At 35.7% G+C, this 22,835-nt stretch overlaps 1 protein-coding gene across 1 annotated transcript; it reads right to left on the bottom strand.

Moving 5' to 3' along the window:
• Positions 1-12,389: 12,389 nt before the first annotated feature.
• On the bottom strand, positions 12,390-12,671 carry LOC113864413 (auxin-induced protein 10A5-like). The gene has a single exon (XM_027498078.1). It carries the CDS (start codon positions 12,669-12,671, stop codon positions 12,390-12,392), a length of 282 nt encoding a protein of 93 aa, XP_027353879.1.
• Positions 12,672-22,835: the final 10,164 nt, after the last annotated feature.

Raw genomic sequence — 22,835 nt, forward strand, 5'->3', positions numbered from 1 at the left:
TAGCTGCACTTAAAATGACAGATCACGCTCTCCCATCATATTTGAACAGAGCACAGTCCACCATTGATGAAGTAAAATTGGTCTTGACAGGTGATGACCTTCAAAAAGTCTTAGACAAGATTGATAACATGTGCATGGTCTTCATCCTTCATGGCCTTCACAAAGATTTTGAATCTGTTTGGAACCAAATTTTGACAAATTCCAATGTACCTACAGCAGAGAATCTCATTGATCGTCTGCTGCGTGTTCCCTCTCCGGAAACTATGATAGGAAATGGTTCCCAACCAGGTTTGGAGTCTTCTGCATTCTTCTCTAATGTGATCAGCCGTGGAGGTCGAAGTCGTGGTCGAGGTGGTGGAAGAGGAGGTCGCAGTTTTGGAAATCGTCCACAGTGCTCCTATTGTAAACGTATGGGCCACACTCAAGATAAGTATTATTCTTTGATTGGGTTTCCCGAGAAATCAGCCAATGTGACGTATTCTCAGCCTTCCGCTGTGAAAATAGCAAATTGACCATGAAGGAGACAACCAAAATATTCTGTCAGATATGGAGTACAAGGAGTACCTCCAGCTAAAGATAGCATCACAACAATCTTCCTCTGCCACTACTCAATCTGGTAACTCTACAATTTGCTTCTCTCATTCATCGTCTGTTGGACCCTGGATATTAGATTCTGGTGCTTCTGACCACATAGCTGGTAATCCTTCTCTTTTCTCAAAACTGTCACAACCTAAAACAGCACACCACATCACCCTTGCTGATGGCTCAAAAGCTAATGCCATTGGCATTGGACGAACTACCCCTCTTCCTAATTTATCCTTGAATTCTGTTCTTCTTGTACCTGGTTGCCCCTTTAATTTAGTCTCAGTAAGTCAACTTACTCGCACTCATAACTGTTCCATAACATTTACTGCTGAATTTTTCTCTCTACAAGACCGGAGTACGGGACAGACGATTGGAGTAGGATTTGAATCGCATGGTCTTTATTATTTCCAGCCCACTACCTCAGTTGTCTGCACTGTTGCAGATTCCCCCCTTCTCTTGCATCGTCGCCTAGGTCATCCAGGTCTAAATAAAGTGAAGCACATGGTTCCTCACCTCTCTCATTTACATTCTATGGAGTGTGAGTCATGCCAATTAGGTAAACACATTCGAGCCTCCTTTCCAAGTGCTGTCCATGGTCAAGCAAAATCTCCATTTGATCTTGTCCATTCAGATGTGTGGGGTCCGAGTCGTGTTAATTCTATCTTAGGACATAGGTACTTTGTTATTTTTATTGATGACTACTCAAGATGTACTTGGATTTTCTTAATGAAAGAACGTTCAGAATTATGTACAATTTTTCAGAATTTTTGCAATGAAATTCAAACACAGTTTGGTCGTTCTATTCGAATCTTGCGCAGTGACAATGCCAAAGAATATTTTTCTGCACCTTTTAATCATTTTATGACTTCTTATGGCATGTTGCATCAATCCGCTTGTCCACACACCCCACAACAAAATGGCATTGCAGAAAGAAAACATCGTCATATTATTGAAACTGCTCGAACTCTTTTGTTACATGCTAATGTAACTTTAAAATTTTGGGGTGATGCTGTCCTTACAGCAACCTTTTTAATAAATAGGATGCCATCCTCTGCTTTAAATAACAAAGTACCTCATTCACTTTTATTCCCTAATGACTCTCTGTTTAAGGTTCCCCCACATGTTTTTGGTTCCACTTGTTTTGTCCATGATCTCACTCCAGGACTTGACAAATTATCTGCTCGTGCTATTAAGTGTCTCTTTTTGGGTTACTCTCGGGTGCAGAAAGGATACAGGTGTTATTCCCCATCCAGTCATCGCTTCTATATGTCAGCCGATGTCACCTTCTTTGAAGACACACCATATTTCACCACATCAGTCTCTTCAAACTCAGTTTCTTAAGTTCTTCCCATTCCTTACTATATTCCCCTTGTCACTAATCCCTTATTCTCTGATGTGCTAGAACCTCCTAATCCCTCTTCACCTACTATTCCTCGTCCCCTGGCTACATACAGTAGAATTCATGCACAATTTCAAAATTAAATTCAAATTAATCTTGATTAAGATAATAACAATCTTAAAATTCAGTTTTTCTAGAATGATATCTTTAATTTGATGTAGTGTATCAATATTTAAATTTTAAATTTAATTTAATTTAAGATGAAAACAATTAAATATATTTGAAATTAATAAAAATATCTAAAAATGAAATACTAAATGATAGAAGACGTCAAGTGACATAATAAGGATAAAAAATGAAGACTTAAATTTAATATGTAAAGGTAGATAAACAAAAATAACTTAGAAAGGGATAAAAAATTAGGCCATGGATACTAAAACAGCTAGTTAATCATTGAATTTGTGTGGATCGGAATTCTTATTCTTCATTGCACTAAAATTTGTAATATTTTCTATTATTGTTATGAAATTTGGGGCAATACCATAGTAGGGACAATCCATGTATTAGTGCCCAAGAAACAACTAACAATCCAAGTCATGGCGCTAGGAAAATGGAAGAATCGACCCTTAGAAAGTGGGGACGATTTTGCAGGGACAATTGAATGGCTAGAATTAAATCAGCCACCTCACGGATATAGAATCTAGCAGCATGGCTTAAGTTTGACAGATGCATGTGTTGTCTTATATGTTTTATGTTGGGCTCAAGGACAACCATAATTTTGTTTGGTCAATATCTACAAAAGAATTACTGCATTTAATCCCTATTAAAATCTGATAACTTAATATTATCAACCAAAATTTCATTGGGATTTTGCAAGAGCTGAAAGTGTTTTCACAATAGCTTGTCATAACTTTTTTATTCAGATAACTTTGTATTTCCAAAGGAATGATATATACAAGGAAGAAACTAAAATGGAAAATCCTAAAAATGAAAGAAACTGCCTTCTATACAAATTTTCTGCAGCCCTCAACTTATCTATGATCTATCTCAGTCTATATTTGAATGTTACAGTCATTCAAGCGAGAAGTGAGGTTTAGGAACTCATCCTCCTTGCATGGAATAGTAAGAGCCCCCATTGGATGATCATATATAAATTCTTCTTCTGCTTGACTAAGTAATTCTTGAAATGAAGTTTGGTTGAAATATGATACTGGAATCACGAACCGCCTCATTTTTTCTCCAACGTAGACGGCAAGATATCCTTTTGGGACTTCAAGTCCTTTAGGAGCTGCTTGAGTTGCAGATAGTGATGCCCGACTCATAATACTTGGCATGTGGAAACCCATTGTTTTTTGCTTCTCCACACAGCAAATAATATATACTGATGTCAAAGGACTTGAATTAGAAAGAAATATTTGAATTCTGATGCTTCAAGATGCAAATGACTTGTGTTGGCCAGAACCCAAATTGGTGTATATGTAGTTATTAAAGGCCTGTGCAATCTAATTCCACTATGAATGATTTTTGACAGGGCAGGGTCTACAAAGAGACAAAGGATCACATGGTATTGTTTTAGAAATCTCTTTAGGAATTAGGAAGTTAAACGATAGTGCATACTGTGACACCCTTATTACTTATTATGCCATCAATATAAATATAATATTAAAATAATCCAAGCAGTAAGAAAGCCATATGTATGAGTTTACATTTGTTCATATTAATAGAAACTAAATACACCATCTGCATCAGTTATCCAAATACGTATATAGCAATCATCTGTCAAAATATACAGTCATCCAGTCATATAAACATATACACATAACTGATTTACATACAAAATAAAGTGGGGTCACGATATCAGAGACAACAACAACAAAAATGACTTCACAAACTTTTCCCCTAGACCCATGATTATCAAAAATACCATTTCCTCCAAAAGTTAACAGTACTCTAGGAGTAAATAGAAAAGTGAGTCTCATGGGTACCCTGATGGGGATGGGGTATGCTCGTGGGCCTGGTCCATTTCTATCTAACAAAAAGGTAATAGTGCCAGTATGGGTGGACTGTTGTCGTTCCCAATCGTGCGCCCATCTTCCTTCAGGATCATATCTGACTGTGACGCTAAACTGGTATGGTGGTTAGGCCATTTGTGTCCTCACCTACTAAACATATTCACATACAACACACATAGCAACTAAAAGGGTGAGACAAACCCATTTCAACCAAAGTACAGTAGAAAACACGTCAAAATATTTACAATCATTATAGCAATTAGCAACAACTCAACACACAATGTACATGCCATGTATGATTCTGTGCATCACCTAGTTAATTGCTATACTGACACATGCATGTGGGCCCAAACCATTTTCTTTTTCTTTTTCTCTTTCTTTCTTTCTGGGAAGGATCAGGAGTTCACTATCACCAACCATTATTGGTCATAACCATCTCATTAGATAGTTTCAAAGATATAGCTCAACTGATTCTGATAATCCATCGGGTTCTGTTAGGATAGTCCGGTTTTGCAGTGAGAACCAACAGCACAGGGTTGCGAGCCCTAGCCTTTGCCCGACTCAATCACACCCAACTATCCCCAAGACTAACCTGGAGTCTCCCCTAGATTTCATATACTTCCAATCCAACACCATCATCATTACATGCTTATGATGCATGAACCTAATTTCAGTCTTTTAATTAGGTATTAAACATTTCTTTTTAATCAACAACATATATTTCAAAATTCTACCGACAATCCGGCAGAGTTTCCTCTATAATTCAGATATTTCTAAATTTTCATCTCTCTGCAAAACAGATAGAAAATTCCAATACACTTCAAATTTTAAACAGAGTCTCACCACCACCACATTTTACAACTTTTCTTTCATTTCAATGGCTCTCAAATACCTTTTTCCAATTATCACCACATTTCAAAATACCCATTTAAAATAATACTTTAAAATGAATTAAAATCCTTTAAATTATTTAAATATGTATATAGGTATATTTTAAATATATAAAAACTATTAAATAAATTTTGATCAAACCACTTGAAATTAAAGAAGATTTTTTTTAATATCTTTATTTCGCAATTCTCCAATTCTTTTCAACTTTCAACAGACCTTCTATATGCTCACTCCACATGAATGATAGTTCATTCCTCAAGTATTTTAGGTAATCAATTATTTATACTGAATTCAACAAACAATTATCATAGGAACATTATCACACATAAAATCAATTTCAAAAAGGAATATCAAACAATTGTACACTAAGTATGGAAATAATTATAAATTCCTTCAAATAATTCATATATACATAGCAAAGAATAAAACACCCATTTCTCAACGTTTTTCTACTATACCCGTGAAAATAGATATGTCCCCTTTTACCTTGAAGTGTATACCGATTTTTTTCTCACCAACGACTTCTTTCCACCACTTCTCAAACTACGATCCTAACCAAATAATCACACATAATCATGATCAATGTTAAGAGGCATTAATCACCCAACCCACTACTAGTGAGTTGAAACTATCATTTTCTAATCTTCGCAAAAATGGCTTACGGGTCTTACAATTATTTTCTATGATGTAAATGGAATACTATAAGCCTAAAGGTGATTAAAAATAATTATTTTCCCTTCATAACACTCTTGGGACAGCACCTCTAGACCAAGGGTTTTAAACCCCCAAATGTATTTTTAACAAAACAAAAAGTACCAAAATTATTTATTATAAAATATAGAAAGATTAAGCTAATTAAAACATAATTTTGAAACAAAATTTTTGGACAAAATCTCACCCTCATGCCACTGTTCCAGCACCCAAAAAGAGGGAGAAAATAAAAAAATTAATCGGTTAAAAGTGTTCAAAATGATGAAAATAGATGGAATATTAAAAAAATTTAATGAACTTACTTGGAAAATCAAAAGATTAGAGCCAAAGAAGTTTCAAAGCTTTTGGAAGGAGAAGAAGAGCACTTACAGAAGCCAAGAGAGAAGAAAATGAATTGGATAAATTGATCTTATCTTAAATAGTAAAAATAATAATATAATATTAGAATTTTCACTAATTCTTTTGTAATTAATTGAAATAATTAGATAAAAATCCCAAAATTTTAAAATACTCATGAAATATATTAAACATAATTATAAAATAATTTTTGACACTATTGATCCTTTAGTTGGTGTCCAAAATTTTTACACACAATTTCTGCTTGAGCATATAACTAATTTACGTAAAATTAAACAGAAAATTCACAAATGCTCATTAATTACAAAAAAATTATTTTTATATTCCAAATAATATTTATAAATAAAATATAAATTTTTTTATAATTTTTATTATTATTATTTTTATTTTTAAAATAAAATGTTATTTTTAGCATTATACAGCAATTTTAACCAATACAAATTGACACTTTTTGAAACTTAAAAATTTAAAAATTAAAAATTACCAAATTTTTTTAAAAAATATACCTAACAATTTTGTCTAAAGCATCTCATGCTAATTCTATCCCAATTTTTTCCAAAAATCAAGTACTATATATTAACTTAGAACTATATTAATAAATTAATCGTTTAGCAAAAACGAGGATGTTACACATACCCCAATTTTTAAGATATTGGCCAACAAATTTGCCTAACAGAATTGAAAGACATCACTGAGATGAAGCCTAATGCTTGCTATAGCTACTTCAATGATAGACAAGCTTTAGACACCTCACATATTTCTTTAAACAAGATGATAGTGCTATTGATATATATCTACCATGTATGAACAAATATCAGAGTGATAGTATGCAACGTGTTAAGCATTAATTACTTATAATTGATAGTTTGGAAGCAGTGTTTGGAAGCAAGAATAAAACTTGTTAAATTTAATGGGCTGTAAAACTTTTTAATTATTATTTATTTTTTTAATTATGTTTACTTGCTGTAATATGTTTGCTTGTGTCAGTAAGTAATGTTATGATTGGTGGTTTTAGTTTGCTTGTATTTTGGGTAGATTTGTACTCTTAGTTAGTGGGTGCATGGCTTTTTTGCTGCAGTATATATTTTACACTAAAATATTAATGCATGGTTGCAGAACAGAATGGGTCATGCAGCAAAACAAAAATAGCTCTGTTCTTTCTTTTCCACTCTTCTCCTTATATTGTTTTATGGTTCTATTTTATGTTTTATGGTATTTGCTATCTTCATTCAACAGTGGTATCTAGAGCTTTGTTCTTATAGGCTGTGGGTCTCTAAAAAAAGATTGAGAGGAGAGATTAAACACTTGTGAGTAAGTGAGTGAAAAAATGGCTTCAGGGAACAATGCTGTGTTTATTGTTCCTCAATTTTCTGGGGAAAATTTCATATATGGGTAGTCAAAATGAGATCATATTTGAATTTTTTTGGCTTATGGGAGTATGTAGATCAAGACAAGCAAGTTCCAGCATTGGGAACTAATCCTACAATGGCTCAAATTAGGCAACATGAGGAGGAGACCTTGAAAAGGGAGAAAGCTGTTTTGTGTTTACATTCAGCCTTGGCAGATGATGTGTTTACCAGTATTATGCATATGGAAATAGCTAAGCAAATATGGGATGAACTAAATGAGAGACATGCAGGTGATGAAAGGGTACGGTCCATCAAGCTCTTGACTCTTAAAAGAGAGTTTGAGATGCTAAAAATGAAGGAGAATGAATCAGTCAAGGAGTACACTTCAAAGCTGTCCCATTTGGTGAATCAAATGAGGTTGTATGGTGAAGTTGTGGATGACAGCAAGGTGGTTCAGAAAATGTTGATTAGCCTACCTGACAAATTTGAAGCCAAAGTTGCTGCAATTGAAGAATCATGTGATCTTAAGAAACTAACTGTTTCTGAGATGGTGAGTAAGTTGCATGCTCATGAACAAAGATTTTCTATGAGGATGGATGATATAACTGAAGGTGCATTTCAAGCAAGACATAAGGGGAAACAACCTGTACAAAAAGATCAAAAGAAGCAACAATATAAAAAAAAGAGGTGATAAAAAGGGAAAAGGCAAACAGGATGAGAGTTCAATCGAATCTGCAGCAAGGGACCATTTTCCTCCTTGCACTAAATGTAAAAGGACAAACCACTTGTCTAAAGATTGTTGGTATAAGGGGAAGCCTTATATTCAATGTCATAATTGCAAGAAGTGGGGACATAAAGAAAGGTACTGTCGATTTAAGCAGAATCGATCTCACCCACAACCTGCACATTAAGTCAACTTCTCTGATGAGCAATCTGAAGAACACTTATTTATGGCTACCCAAGCATGTAGTTCAGGTTCAAAGAATGTATGGTATGTTGATAGTGGATGCACAAATCACATGGCAAGAGACTCAAGTCTCTTCACCTTTTTAGACAAGGCTATTAGAACCAAAGTCAAGCTTGGAAATGGAGATATTGTACAAGCTAAAGGAAGAGGTACTGTTTCTGTTCACACTAGCAAAGGTCCTAAATTTATTTATGATGTTTTATTAATTCTAGATTTGGATTAGAATTTGCTAAGTATTGCTCAATTAATTAAAAGAGGATATTCTCTTTCTTTCAAAAATAATGGTTGCACCATATTAGATTCAAATGATTCTAAAGTTATTAATGTTCAAATGTGTGATAATAGCTTCCCAATCAAATCAGTTTGAATCCAGTGAAACAATCTGCACTTGTTTCTAAACATGATGATTCCGCACTATGACACAAAAGATATGGTCATTTTAATATGGATGCATTGAAATTTTTGCAAACTCATGATATGGTGAGAGACATGCCTATGATGGGTAGTCTTGATGATTTATGTGATGCTTGTCAATTGGGAAAAATGCATAGAAAGTCTTTTTCAGCAGCAAATGTTACAAGGGCAAAGAGCAAGTTGGAGCTTGTTCACACTGATTTGTGTGGTCCAATGAGCATACCTTCTTTGAGCCAAAACAAGTATTTCATCTTGTTTATTGACGATTTTACAAGAATGACATTGGTGTATTTTTTTTTATCAAGGAAAGCTCAAACTTTTAATGTTTTTAAAAGGTTTAGAGCTATGGTGGAGTCTTAAAGTGGCTGCAATATTAAAGTGTTGAGATCAAACAACGGGAAGGAGTATACCTCCAATGAATTCAATATATTTTGTGAAGAAATGGGGATTATTCATCAATTGACATCAGCTACACTCCTAAACAGAATGGAGTTTCTGAGAGAAAAAACAGAACGGTTGTAGAATGGCAAGATGCTTGATTGCAAAAAAGAAGCTACCAAAGAGCTTTTGGGCTGAAGCTGTCTATACAACAGTGTATCTCTTGAATAGACTTCCAACAAGAGTTGTTCAACAGAAAACACCAATTGAAGCATGGATGAGAGTAAAGCCCTCTGCCAAACACTTGAAGTTTTTGGTTCAATATGTTATATTTATGTTGCAACAGCTAAAAGAACCAAATTAGATGATAAAGCTGAAATGGAGATTTTCTTAGGCTATGCTGCACACTCTAAAGGTTATAGAGTGTATAATTTCAAGTCACAACAGATTGTGATCAACAGAGATATTCAATTTGATGAGAATGCATATTGGGATTGAGAAAATAATGAAGTTCAAAGAAGTTTGAAGTTTGACCAGCAGCAAGATACAAATGATGATGAAGATCAGGTTGCTGAATCTGATTCCCCAATTTTGAAAACAAAGTCTTTGGCTGAAATTTATGAAAAATGTAATTTTGTTGTGAATGAGCCTTCTACTTTTGAAGAGGCTTTCATGCAAATAGAATGGAAAGATGAAATGAAGGAGGAGTTGAATATGATAAACAAAAATGGTACTTGGAAACTTACTTCAAGGCTTACGGACAAGCATGTTATTGGTGTGAAGTGGGTGTATAGAACCAAGTTGCATCCTGATGGTTCTGTTCATAAACATAAAGTTAGACTTGTTGTGAAGGGATATTCTCAAATGGCTGGAGTTGATTATGGAGATACATTTGCGCTTGTTGCAAGGCATGAAACAGTTAGATTAATTGTTGCTCTATCAGCTCAATATGGGTGAAAAATCTTTCACTTAGATGTCAAATAAGCTTTCTTAAATGGAGTTTTGGAAGAAGAAATTTATGTTGAGCAGCCTACTGGTTTTATTATTGCAGGTCATGAAGATAAAGTTTATAGGCTTCACAAAGCCTTGTATGGGCTGAAACAAGCTCTAAGAGCTTGGTATAGCAAAATTGATTCACACTTTCTGAAAAATAATTTTAGGAGGAGTCAAAATGAGTCCACTCTTTATGTTAAAGATTGTGGCAATAAGAAGAAAATTGTTATTTCACTTTATGTTGATGATTTGCTAGTTGCTGGTGATGATATTGATGAAATTGACAAATTTAAAAGGAGCATGTTTTAGGTTTTCGAAATGACAAATCTTGGAATGATGAAATATTTTTTAGGAATGGAAGTGCATCAGCTCAATGATGGAATCTTTCTCTCACAAAGAAAGTATGCTACTAATTTGCTCAAAAAATTCAAATTAGAGAGTTGTAATCTTGTTTCAACTCTCCTTGCTATTAATGAAAAGCTTTCAAAGAATGATGGTGATGCAAAGGTTGATGTAACTCAATATAGAAGTTTAGTTGGCAGCCTTCTTTACTTGACTACAACTAGATCAGATTTGATGTTCTCTGCTAGTTTGCTTTCAAGGTTCATGCATTCACCAAGTTTAACACACTTTGGTGTAGGCAAAAGAGTGTTGAGATATTTGAGAGGTACAACTAATTTTGGTATTTGGTACTGCAAAGGAGATGGAAGGCTTAAAGGTTATGTTGATAGTGATTGGACTGGTTCTATTGATGATTCAAAGAGCACAACCGGATTTGTCTTTTCACTTGGAAGCAGGGTGTTTTCATGGAACTCCAAAAAGCAAGATGTAGTTGCTCAATCTTCAGCTGAAGCAGAGTACATTGCTGCAGCAGCTGCTTCAAATCAAGCTATTTGGATTAGAAAGGTATTGGATGAGTTGAATCATGTGCAAGAGGAGCCTATGGAGCTATGGTGTGACAATAATTCAGCCATTGCTATTGCCAAAAATCCAATTCAGCATGGGAGAACCAAGCATATCAATGTCAAATTTCATGCAATAAGAGAAGCTGAGAAGAATGGAGATGTTCAACTGATTTATTGTAGATCTGAGGAGCAAAATGCAGACATTTTTACTAAGGCACTTCCATGTGCCATGTTTAATGAGCAGCGGAACAAGCTTGGAGTGTTCAAGAAAAGTTTTAAGGAGGAGTGTTAAATTTAATGAGCTGTAAAACTTTTTAATTACTATTTACTTTTTTAATTATGTTTACTTGCTGTAATATGTTTGCTTGTGTTAGTAAGTAATGTTATGATTGGTGGTTTTAGTTTGCTTGTATTTTGGGTAGATTTGTACTCTTAGTTAGTGGGTGCATGGCCTTTTTGCTGCAGTGTGTATCAATCAGTATTATGATGGGTTATTTTTCTAATGTATTTTACACTAAAATATTAATGCATGGTTGCAGAACAGAATGGGTCATGCAGCAAAACAAAAATAGCTCTATTCTTCCCTTTCCACTCTTCTCCTTATATTGTTTTATGGTTCTGTTTTATGTTTTATAGTATTTGCTATCTTCATTCAACAGAACTGATATTTACTACATGATGTATTTACATCCTGAAGCAGACGCTAGTTGGCAATTGGCAGCTATATCCTAGCATTGAGCTGCATTATCAATATGAAAGAAAACGTGACATACATGTCTATGGAAATACGGAATACCAATGCATGCTATACTGGCTATTCTTTAAAGGAAGTAAATTATACTCCCTTGAACAACTTTATCCTAGGACCTTGAATAAATATTTATTCTAAAAAATATATATTTTGAATTAAAATTTTGAGCCACAATCATACATTAAGTGCCTTCCCTGCCTAGCCAGGTCCAAAGTAACATTGAACTTGGCATCAAGTTTGAAACGCAACATTATTTCTTTTATGCTTTAAAGGAAAACACAGCAGATTTATTATTATTATTATTATTTAACACCCACTTTCGACATAGATGTCTAAAACTTCATTTTTTCCCCTTCTTCCGATAGCACAGGGGCACAAAGACATACATTGAAATACAATAGGCCGGGCAGCAATAGCAGTAAGGACTACTATCATGTTTGGTGAATACCGCCAAAAGAATTACTGCACTTTATCTCTCTATGACAAAGATAAACTGATATATATCCACTGAAATTTGATTATGATACTGTTGTATATATATTAGAAATCATTAACATTTGGCAAAAGCAAAAGGTGTTTTTGTAAATGTCTCATCTTAACATTCTCATTCAGGTAAAATTTTTCAACTTCTGTTGGATAATACAAGGAGAAAAAAAAAATGGAAAATCTTCCCAATAAAAATATGTTCCTTCTGTACAAATTTGCCTCAACTAATCTATCTGACTCTCCAGCATGATTTAGAACTCATTCAAGCGAGAAGTGAGGTTTAGAAACTCATCCTCATTGCATGGAATTGTGAGAGCCCCCATTGGATGATCATATCCAAATTCTTCTTCTGCTTGACTTAGTAATTCTTGAAATGAAGGTTGGTTCAAGTATGATACTCGAATCACGAACCGCCTCATTTTTTCTCCAACGTAGACTGCAAGATATCCTTTTGGGACTTCAAGTCCCTTGGGAGCTGCTTGGGCAGCAGAAAATGATGCCCGTCTAATAATACTTCGTATGCCGAAACCCATTGTTTTCGTGAAAAGATATCGAAGGACTTGTATTGGGAAGAAATATTTGAATTCTGATTCTTCAGCATGCAAATGACTTGTGTTGCTTGAGAACTTAAGAAATAATGTATATATAATTGTTAACGGCCTCTCCAATCCAACTCAACAATTAATGATATTTGACAGGGCAGTGATGTGGTCTACAAAGAGACAAGGGATCACATGGTATTGCCTTAGAGATCTCTCTCAAGGACTAGGAAATACACAAGAGTGTATACCCCACCTTCTGAGATAATGGCCAACAGATTTACCCCCTTAAAATTAAATAATTAGCGAAGGTGTACTTGATGCTTGTTCATTCATTGAGTATAGCTACATCAATGAAAGACATGCTTTAGACACCTCACATGTTGCTTTAGATAAGATGACAATGTTATTGATACATACATCTACCATGTACCAACCAGTAAACCATTAGCTGGTTGTAATTGATAGCTTTGAAACAGTGTTTGGAGGCAAGCAAAGGACCAACTTTGAATAAATAAATTCCACACAATCCAACTAGACTCTTATAGATGCGTATACTTCGTTTCAAGTGGGTTAATCTGTTGGTCTTGGCTCCAGAAGGTGGGACTTGTATTATCTACTATAACATGTTACGTAGAATGTCTTTTAAGACAACAGCATATGCCCTTGTCTCCTAGTTGGTCCCATGATTCCCATCTGATAGCCTTTCTTGACAAATCATTCTTTCATCTATATATATTCATAGCTGCAAGACTTCAGGAGCAAACTAAATCAATCACTCACATCCTGAGGCATTTGAAACTCATAAACTCACCTTTTTCTAAACAAGCCTCTTTTAGGCGAGTCTCGTTTCAGGACATATAACAATGGGTTTTCGTTTACCTGGCATCAGAAGGGCATCATTTGCTGCAAACCAAGCATCTTCAAAAGCTTTGGACGTGCCAAAGGGCTACCTTGCAATTTATGTTGGAGAGAAAATGAAGCGGTTTGTAATCCCCGTATCATACTTGCACCAATCTTCATTTCAAGATTTGTTGATGAGGTCCAAATCCTCATCAACAGCACTGAACCCTTAAACAAAAATCCAGTATCCTTTGTCTTCTTTGGAAATCCATCCATAACTTCAGAGAAACTTAATGGGAAAAATTATATGGATTGGCAAGCTGCGGTGGAAATATGGTTTTTGGGTCAAGGTCTCTCTGACCATTTGACTAAGACAGCAAGTGACATTAATTCCACTGAACGAGATCAGTGGAAGAAGGCTGATTATCAGTTAGTTTCACTTCTATGGCATTCCATTGATCCAAAGTTGTTAGTCCACTTTCGCACTTATAAGACATGTTACGATATATGGAAGAAAGCTCGTAGTGTCTATTCAAATGATGTTCAGCGTCTCTATGATGTTGTACATAATTTAGCTGCACTTAAAATGACAGATCACGCTCTCCCATCATATTTGAACAGAGCACAGTCCACCATTGATGAAGTAAAATTGGTCTTGACAGGTGATGACCTTCAAAAAGTCTTAGACAAGATTGATAACATGTGCATGGTCTTCATCCTTCATGGCCTTCACAAAGATTTTGAATCTGTTTGGAACCAAATTTTGACAAATTCCAATGTACCTACAGCAGAGAATCTCATTGATCGTCTGCTGCGTGTTCCCTCTCCGGAAACTATGATAGGAAATGGTTCCCAACCAGGTTTGGAGTCTTCTGCATTCTTCTCTAATGTGATCAGCCGTGGAGGTCGAAGTCGTGGTCGAGGTGGTGGAAGAGGAGGTCGCAGTTTTGGAAATCGTCCACAGTGCTCCTATTGTAAACGTATGGGCCACACTCAAGATAAGTATTATTCTTTGATTGGGTTTCCCGAGAAATCAGCCAATGTGACGTATTCTCAGCCTTCCGCTGTGAAAATAGCAAATTGACCATGAAGGAGACAACCAAAATATTCTGTCAGATATGGAGTACAAGGAGTACCTCCAGCTAAAGATAGCATCACAACAATCTTCCTCTGCCACTACTCAATCTGGTAACTCTACAATTTGCTTCTCTCATTCATCGTCTGTTGGACCCTGGATATTAGATTCTGGTGCTTCTGACCACATAGCTGGTAATCCTTCTCTTTTCTCAAAACTGTCACAACCTAAAACAGCACACCACATCACCCTTGCTGATGGCTCAAAAGCTAATGCCATTGGCATTGGACGAACTACCCCTCTTCCTAATTTATCCTTGAATTCTGTTCTTCTTGTACCTGGTTGCCCCTTTAATTTAGTCTCAGTAAGTCAACTTACTCGCACTCATAACTGTTCCATAACATTTACTGCTGAATTTTTCTCTCTACAAGACCGGAGTACGGGACAGACGATTGGAGTAGGATTTGAATCGCATGGTCTTTATTATTTCCAACCCACTACCTCAGTTGTCTGCACTGTTGCAGATTCCCCCCTTCTCTTGCATCGTCGCCTAGGTCATCCAGGTCTAAATAAAGTGAAGCACATGGTTCCTCACCTCTCTCATTTACATTCTATGGAGTGTGAGTCATGCCAATTAGGTAAACACATTCGAGCCTCCTTTCCAAGTGCTGTCCATGGTCAAGCAAAATCTCCATTTGATCTTGTCCATTCAGATGTGTGGGGTCCGAGTCGTGTTAATTCTATCTTAGGACATAGGTACTTTGTTATTTTTATTGATGACTACTCAAGATGTACTTGGATTTTCTTAATGAAAGAACGTTCAGAATTATGTACAATTTTTCAGAATTTTTGCAATGAAATTCAAACACAGTTTGGTCGTTCTATTCGAATCTTGCGCAGTGACAATGCCAAAGAATATTTTTCTGCACCTTTTAATCATTTTATGACTTCTTATGGCATGTTGCATCAATCCGCTTGTCCACACACCCCACAACAAAATGGCATTGCAGAAAGAAAACATCGTCATATTATTGAAACTGCTCGAACTCTTTTGTTACATGCTAATGTAACTTTAAAATTTTGGGGTGATGCTGTCCTTACAGCAACCTTTTTAATAAATAGGATGCCATCCTCTGCTTTAAATAACAAAGTACCTCATTCACTTTTATTCCCTAATGACTCTCTGTTTAAGGTTCCCCCACATGTTTTTGGTTCCACTTGTTTTGTCCATGATCTCACTCCAGGACTTGACAAATTATCTGCTCGTGCTATTAAGTGTCTCTTTTTGGGTTACTCTCGGGTGCAGAAAGGATACAGGTGTTATTCCCCATCCAGTCATCGCTTCTATATGTCAGCCGATGTCACCTTCTTTGAAGACACACCATATTTCACCACATCAGTCTCTTCAAACTCAGTTTCTTAAGTTCTTCCCATTCCTTACTATATTCCCCTTGTCACTAATCCCTTATTCTCTGATGTGCTAGAACCTCCTAATCCCTCTTCACCTACTATTCCTCGTCCCCTGGCTACATACCAGCGTAGACCTCGTCCTGTTTCACTAGAAGACGTAGTTTTGGAAGATTCAGGCAGCCCATCTCCTACGCCAGTTGCTCTACCTACTTTGGATCCATCTGACACACCTGCTGATTTGCCAGTAGCCCTTCGCAAAGGTACACGTTCAACTCGAAATCCTTATCCCATTTATAATTTCTTGATTTATCATCATTTATCCTCTTCCCATTGTGCCTTCGTGTCTGCTATTTCCTCTGTTACTATTCCTAAAACAGTCCAGGAAGCACTTTCCCATCCAGGGTGGCGATAGGCTATGATTGATGAGATGCAGGCCTTAGAATCTAACCAGACTTGGACACTTGTTCCATCTCCTCTTGGGAAATCTACTGTCGGTTGCCGTTGGGTGTTTGCCATTAAGGTGGGTCCAGATGGACAAATTGATCGACTTAAAGCCCGATTAGTCGCTAAAGGCTATACACAAACTTTTGGCCTTGATTATGGCGACACCTTCTCACCTGTTGCAAAAATGACTTCAGTTCGCCTCTTCTTATCCATAGCTGCCACACGTTGCTGGCCCCTCTACCAACTCGATATCAAAAATGCATTTCTCTATGGTGATCTAGCAGAAGAGATTTATATGGAGCAACCTCCCGATTTTGTTGCTCAGGGGGAGTCCCAAGGATTTGTTTGCAAGTTACGTAAGGCTCTATATGGCCTTAAACAAAGTCCTCGAGCATGGTTTGGGAGATTTAGTACAGTTCTCCAACAGTTTGGGATGACTCGTAGTGAGGCAGACCATTCTGTGTTTTATAAACATTCTTCTACTAACCAGTGCATTTATCTTGTTGTCTATGTAGATGATATTGTTATCACAGGCAATGATCATGATGGTATCATCCGACTCAAGCAGCATTTGTTTCAACATTTTCAAACTAAGGACTTGGGTCGATTGCGATATTTCCTTGGGATTGAAGTAGCTCAATCAAAAACTGGTGTCGCCATATCTCAAAGAAAATATGCTCTTGATATTTTGAAAGAAACAGGAATGTTGGATTGTAAGCCAGTTGATACGCCTATGGATCCAAATGTCAAACTTATGTCGGATCAGGGAGAGTTGTATTCAGATCCAAATCAATACCGAAGACTAGTTGGAAAATTGAATTATCTTACTATGACTAGGCCAGACATATCTTTTCCGGTCAGTGTTATAAGCCAATTTCTTAACTCCCCTCGTGATAGTCATTGGGATGCAGTGATTCGAATCCTGAGATACATCAAAGGTTCCCCTGGAAAAGGATTAGTCTATGAAAACAGAGACCATACTGATATTGTTGCATACACAGATGCGGATTGGGCTGGCTGCCCAAGTGATAGACGATCAACTTCAGGATATTGTGTATTGATTGGAGGCAACCTAATTGCTTAGAAGAGTAAAAAGCAGAATGTTGTTGCTAGATCAAGTGCTGAAGCTGAATATCGAGCAATGGCCAATACCTCATGTGAACTTGTATGGCTAAAACAGCTTATTGCTGAGTTAAAGTTTTGTGAGGTAGGACCTATGAGACTTATTTGTGATAACCATGCAGCCTTACATATTGCCTCTAACCCTGTCTTTCATGAACGGACCAAGCATATAGAGATTGACTGCCATTTCATTCGTCAAAAGGTTCTTTCTGGTGAGATTGTTACGTCGTTTGTGAACTCTAATGATCAATTAGCTGACATGCTTACCAAGGCACTTCGAGGTCCAAGGATAACATACATTTGTAACAAGCTTGATGCATATGATATATATGCACCAGCTTGAGGGGGAGTGTTGAGAATATTTGTATTTCTATATTTACCTTCTTTCCTTTTATATAGAAATCTAATTGATTATGTAAATAATGTAATTAAGATTCTGCTGTAATTACCTAGTCAATCCCTATAATCAAGGGATCTAGTTTTGTACAGATTTCTCTTATAAGAACCTCTGAATCACAAGAAAGTATATACAGTTTTTACCCTAATTATTTTTCTGTCTCAAGTTCTAGCATCAAAGATCTTCTAGAAGCTTCTAAAACTGATTTAAGAACTCCAATCGTCCAAAGTTAACACTTAGAAGTGATATTTAAAATTCTGTTATTTTTGCGTAGCTACTCTGGGCACTTGAAGTAGCTACGCGCTGACTGCGTAGCTATTCTAGGCACTTGAAGTAGCTACGTGCTGAATTGCGTAGCTACTCTGATCACTTGAAGTAGCTACGTGCACTGTGCAGTTCTGAATTAGCCTTGGGCGTAGCTACTCTGAACGCTTGAAATGGCTACGCGCTCTGCATAGCTACTCTGGGCACTTGAAGTGGCTACGCGCATGTTTGCGTAGCTACTCTGAACACTTAAAGTAGCTACTCTCTTAATCTTCATGAATTTTCTTCTTCAAAGTGTTCACTCTATGTACTCAGAATGATTACACCCTTCATATAACACTTGATTCTTCATCTTTTAAGCTCAATTCCTCTACTTTCTTCACTTCAATCTTCAACTCAAATTCTCAGCTCAAGCTTCTGCACAAGGATTAAGTCATTTTTTAAGTCAAATTGTTCAGAATTGGACTAAAAATCTAAAAATCAAAACTATTTACACAATTATGAATATTAATGCAATTTTTATGATATTTTCAAGTTTACTTAGCACTTTACTACTTATTTATTAACAAAATTATACTAAAAATTATGGTAAAATGTGGATTTATCATTGAGCCCCCAAGCAAAGGTTTTTCTACCGCCCCCAAGCAAAGGCCTGTGGTGCACCCACACTCACTATTGGTGTCACCACCACCCTCTCTTCCCTAAGGTTTTTCTACCGCTCCCATCTTTCACACCCCTAGTGCATCACTGAACCATTCATACTTTTCCAACATATTTAAACACATCCACATTCGCATTCAACATGTCATTCCACACACGTCCAACCATTTCATATTATTCAACATCAATCAACGACATGTTCACACATATCATCATAATCAATATCAATCACATTGTATTCCACACAAGTTCCCATTATGATCCAAACATAATTAAACCATTCCATCACACATATAACCCAATAACTACCATATTATAATCAAACATCAATCACACTACCTTTCACATGAAATTTCTATCACAATACAATTTCAATCAAGTCATTCTCATTAGATATACATCTTCCTACATCCTATCTTAACCACATTGCATTATTTATCAATATAAACAAATTCAAGACACCAAGAGATAGGGTAGAGTCCCCCTTTACCTCAGAATGAAGACCCAACGTGAAACTCAACAATGGAAACGCTCCCCACATGGATTTCGTCCTAAATGCATGGAAGAATTCCATGAGAAACCAAAGAGAACCAAGAAAAGAGAGAATAGGGACGAAAATCAAAACCTTAGCCATCAAAACTTACCTCCAAACGCTCCAAACGTGATTCTAACTTTCAATCTTGCTCACCAACAGCTTTGGAGGCAGTTTAATCGGTGAAAACGGGTCAAAAGTTGAAAGAATCGAAGAAATTTTGAAGAGAAGAATCGAAGAAATTTTGAAGAGAGGAATGGAAAAATGAATTTCTCAAACCCTAAACCCCTTAAATACCCTTCTGATCGCAACACTCTCGCTACAGTGAGAACCTTGCTGCAGCGACATCCCCTCTCGCTACAGCAAAAATCTTAGAGGAAACTGCACTCTGATTTTTGCAAAATCTCGCTACAGCAAGACCCTCTCGCTATAGCGAAACTACAACCTAGAAATACAACTCCATCTGTTACATTCTCGCTACAGCGAGAACACCACAGACTCATGCTCTACACCCAAGGCCTGTAGCGAGAACACCCTGCAACACACACTTAGCTAATTCTCTCAATTATTCCAGCCCAAACCCAACCAAACATTTTCCGTGCATAATCAACATTCACTTATTCATATGCATCCACATCATCAAACACATATACATCTATATTCACATCATCATTCAATACTTATCATTATCATATAACTCAAACACACAAACACATAGCAATCCATATACATTTATATTATTAATTCAAAAATATTATTATTATTACAAATTTTGAGGCGTTACAGGCTTCCTAAGCATTAGCATTCCACTTGAATCCATCCTTTTTTTTTTTATCAAGTTAGTGAATGACTTTGTTGATTTTTCATAATCCTTTATAAATTTCTTATAATATTCAATTAGCCCAAGAAACTTTACATTTTTTAGGCTTAGCCAATCCAAAACACTCCTAATCTTCTCTAGATCCATCGAAACACCCTCTTGAGAGATGACATGCCCTAAATATTCTATGGTCAATCTGGCAAAATGACATTTCTTCCTATTTCCCCCACATGCCTCATATGAAATACTTAGTAACCCTTATATGTTCCAATTGTTATTTTGTGAATGTTTCCCTCCTTCATTTTCACTCAATGGTAACTTGATTTCAAATTTAGCTTAGTGAAAAATTTGGTCATGCATATCTGATAAGTCTGTAATTAGACCCTCTTTTACAGCCCATATATTCATATTTGACCTTTATTTTATTTGGGTTTTACACTAATTTATATATTAATTATGTAGTTTGGTATAAAGAGGCCGCAAGTGCATTTTGGGTGCATTTTGGGCCCAAATTGATGGAAGATTAGAGTTTCGCAGCAGTCAACACGCTCAAAATCTTTCAACAAGCACGGGGTGTTTCAAGCCCATGCACGGTCGTGCTTAAAGCCTTGCACGGCTGTGCTCATCTACAGGAAGCCCAATTATGAAGAGTCTTTAGGATTTTCAAGCCCTATTAAAAGGAAGACCTCAGGCATCGTATGGGTCATTATTTTTATCTTGACTTTTGCTCTAGAATACATCTCATCTCGTCTCTCTTGCACAGGATCCTTGGCACATGCTTGACGAGACTTGAAACTTCAAGCGATCGTACTTGAAGACCGGGAACACATCTCATACTCTAGTTTGCTATTTCTTTTTATTATGGCTTTGTTTATGATTGTTTTAGTTTTTTCCTTTAGCATGAGTAACCAAGTCCATAGCTAGGGTTATGGGAACTATTATTCATCAATTTATGAAATTTTGATGTTTGAATCTAAATTTAATTTTCATTTTGTGATTAAATTTTATCCTATTGCGCTTTTTTCTTAATCCTAATTAATTATATCGTCAGGCGACCGTACCTCGATTAATTAATAGATCTATAGGGTAAAATAAGACAAAGAATTAGGTGGACCAAACCAATCTTTCTCTTCTAATCGTTATTAAATTAATAAGTTCGTAGGCTCCTTAAGCTTTCTTAAATTAATATTTTGCATGACCATTGGGGATGTTGATTTAGAGAAAAGAATATTAATATTGCATGACCATTGGGTATTAATAGTATTCGTATGAATGATTGGTAATCACAAGGAAATTGAATTTAGAGATAAACAGAAAAATAAAATAAAGGATTGAATGAGAAAACTCATATGTTGTAGGTTCCTCTCCGATAAGTTTAACCAAGACGAGTATTGTATTTCTTGCACTTAGTTTTATAATTAATTTTATAAATTCTTGTTTTAATTAATCTCATATCTTTGAAGCTTAAACAATTGAATTAAGAAATTCTTAGTAATTGAAAAGCAATCCTTGTGGGACGATATTTCGGGAACTTAATTTAAAAATCTTTTATTACTTCTCGATGAGTACACTTGCCCTCCAAACAATATCCCTATTAATAATTCATCAATGATTAGAAAATAAAATTTATCAGCTATAGTTAATTTGTTTAGTTTCCTATAATCCACACACATCTTTTATGTCTCATCTTTCTTTTTTACTAAAATAATTGGGGTTAGAGAAAACACTATTATTGAGTTGAGAAACCAATATCAGTTACACAAATCAAGTAATGTACACGTAATCAGAGACAAAATAGGTATATTTATTGAATTAGAATTAGAGATTACAAAGGATGGATATTCTACCACCCTGAGAGCACAGCTCCTATAGTAAGTTATTGCTCTTTACGCATAACAACCAAAAAAGGTAATATTCTCTCCTCCATACACATATCTCACTTATTTCTTTATAACTAAAAAATAAAACTTTGTTAACCAACCCACCCAACATATTTCTCTTTTCCTGCCACTTTAGCATTCCTCTTACTCTCTTTTCTAGTTATCTTTGTATATACCCTCCACACCTTAGCCCATTGTTTACTGAGCTAACTGATTTCCAAGTTCCATATTTGTATTAGAGGGCCTATCAAGACAAGTTTGTGTATGATAAAGAAACATGGATATCAAATACATATCGCTTGAGTTTAAGGATTATAAATATAATTTGTTCAATAAATCGTGAAAACAATGTTGTTCCAATTAAAGTTATGGTACCAAAATTTAAATTTTGAATTCAAATGCATAGTTAGATTAATCTTTAATATCCAATTCCTATTATCGAAGCTTTTTTCTCTTTTGCTCATCTATCCACGATTGATACAACAATGAAAAACTTATCATACTGTTGCTACCAGCTTATCATTCTACAATACTATTTCTCCACGAGAATCTCTTCATCTGTAGCGTCAAAATCGTTGTTGGTCACGTGAGGATGAATATGGGTAGCGTGTTTAAGTAATCATAACTGCTGGAGTAAGACATTTAAATGTAAACGGAAACGACGAGTGTAAATTTGTAGCACAAAGACGTAAATGAATTCATTATCACGGG

This window comes from Abrus precatorius, unplaced genomic scaffold (assembly GCF_003935025.1).
Source record: "Abrus precatorius isolate BTA unplaced genomic scaffold, Abrus_2018 Scaffold4, whole genome shotgun sequence".
NCBI classification, from domain to species: domain Eukaryota; kingdom Viridiplantae; phylum Streptophyta; class Magnoliopsida; order Fabales; family Fabaceae; genus Abrus; species Abrus precatorius.

Coding starts and splice junctions, on each gene's coding strand:
- LOC113864413 (XM_027498078.1), bottom strand. CDS start 12,671: ATGGGTTTCGGCATACGAAGTATTATTAGACGGGCATCATTTTCTGCT.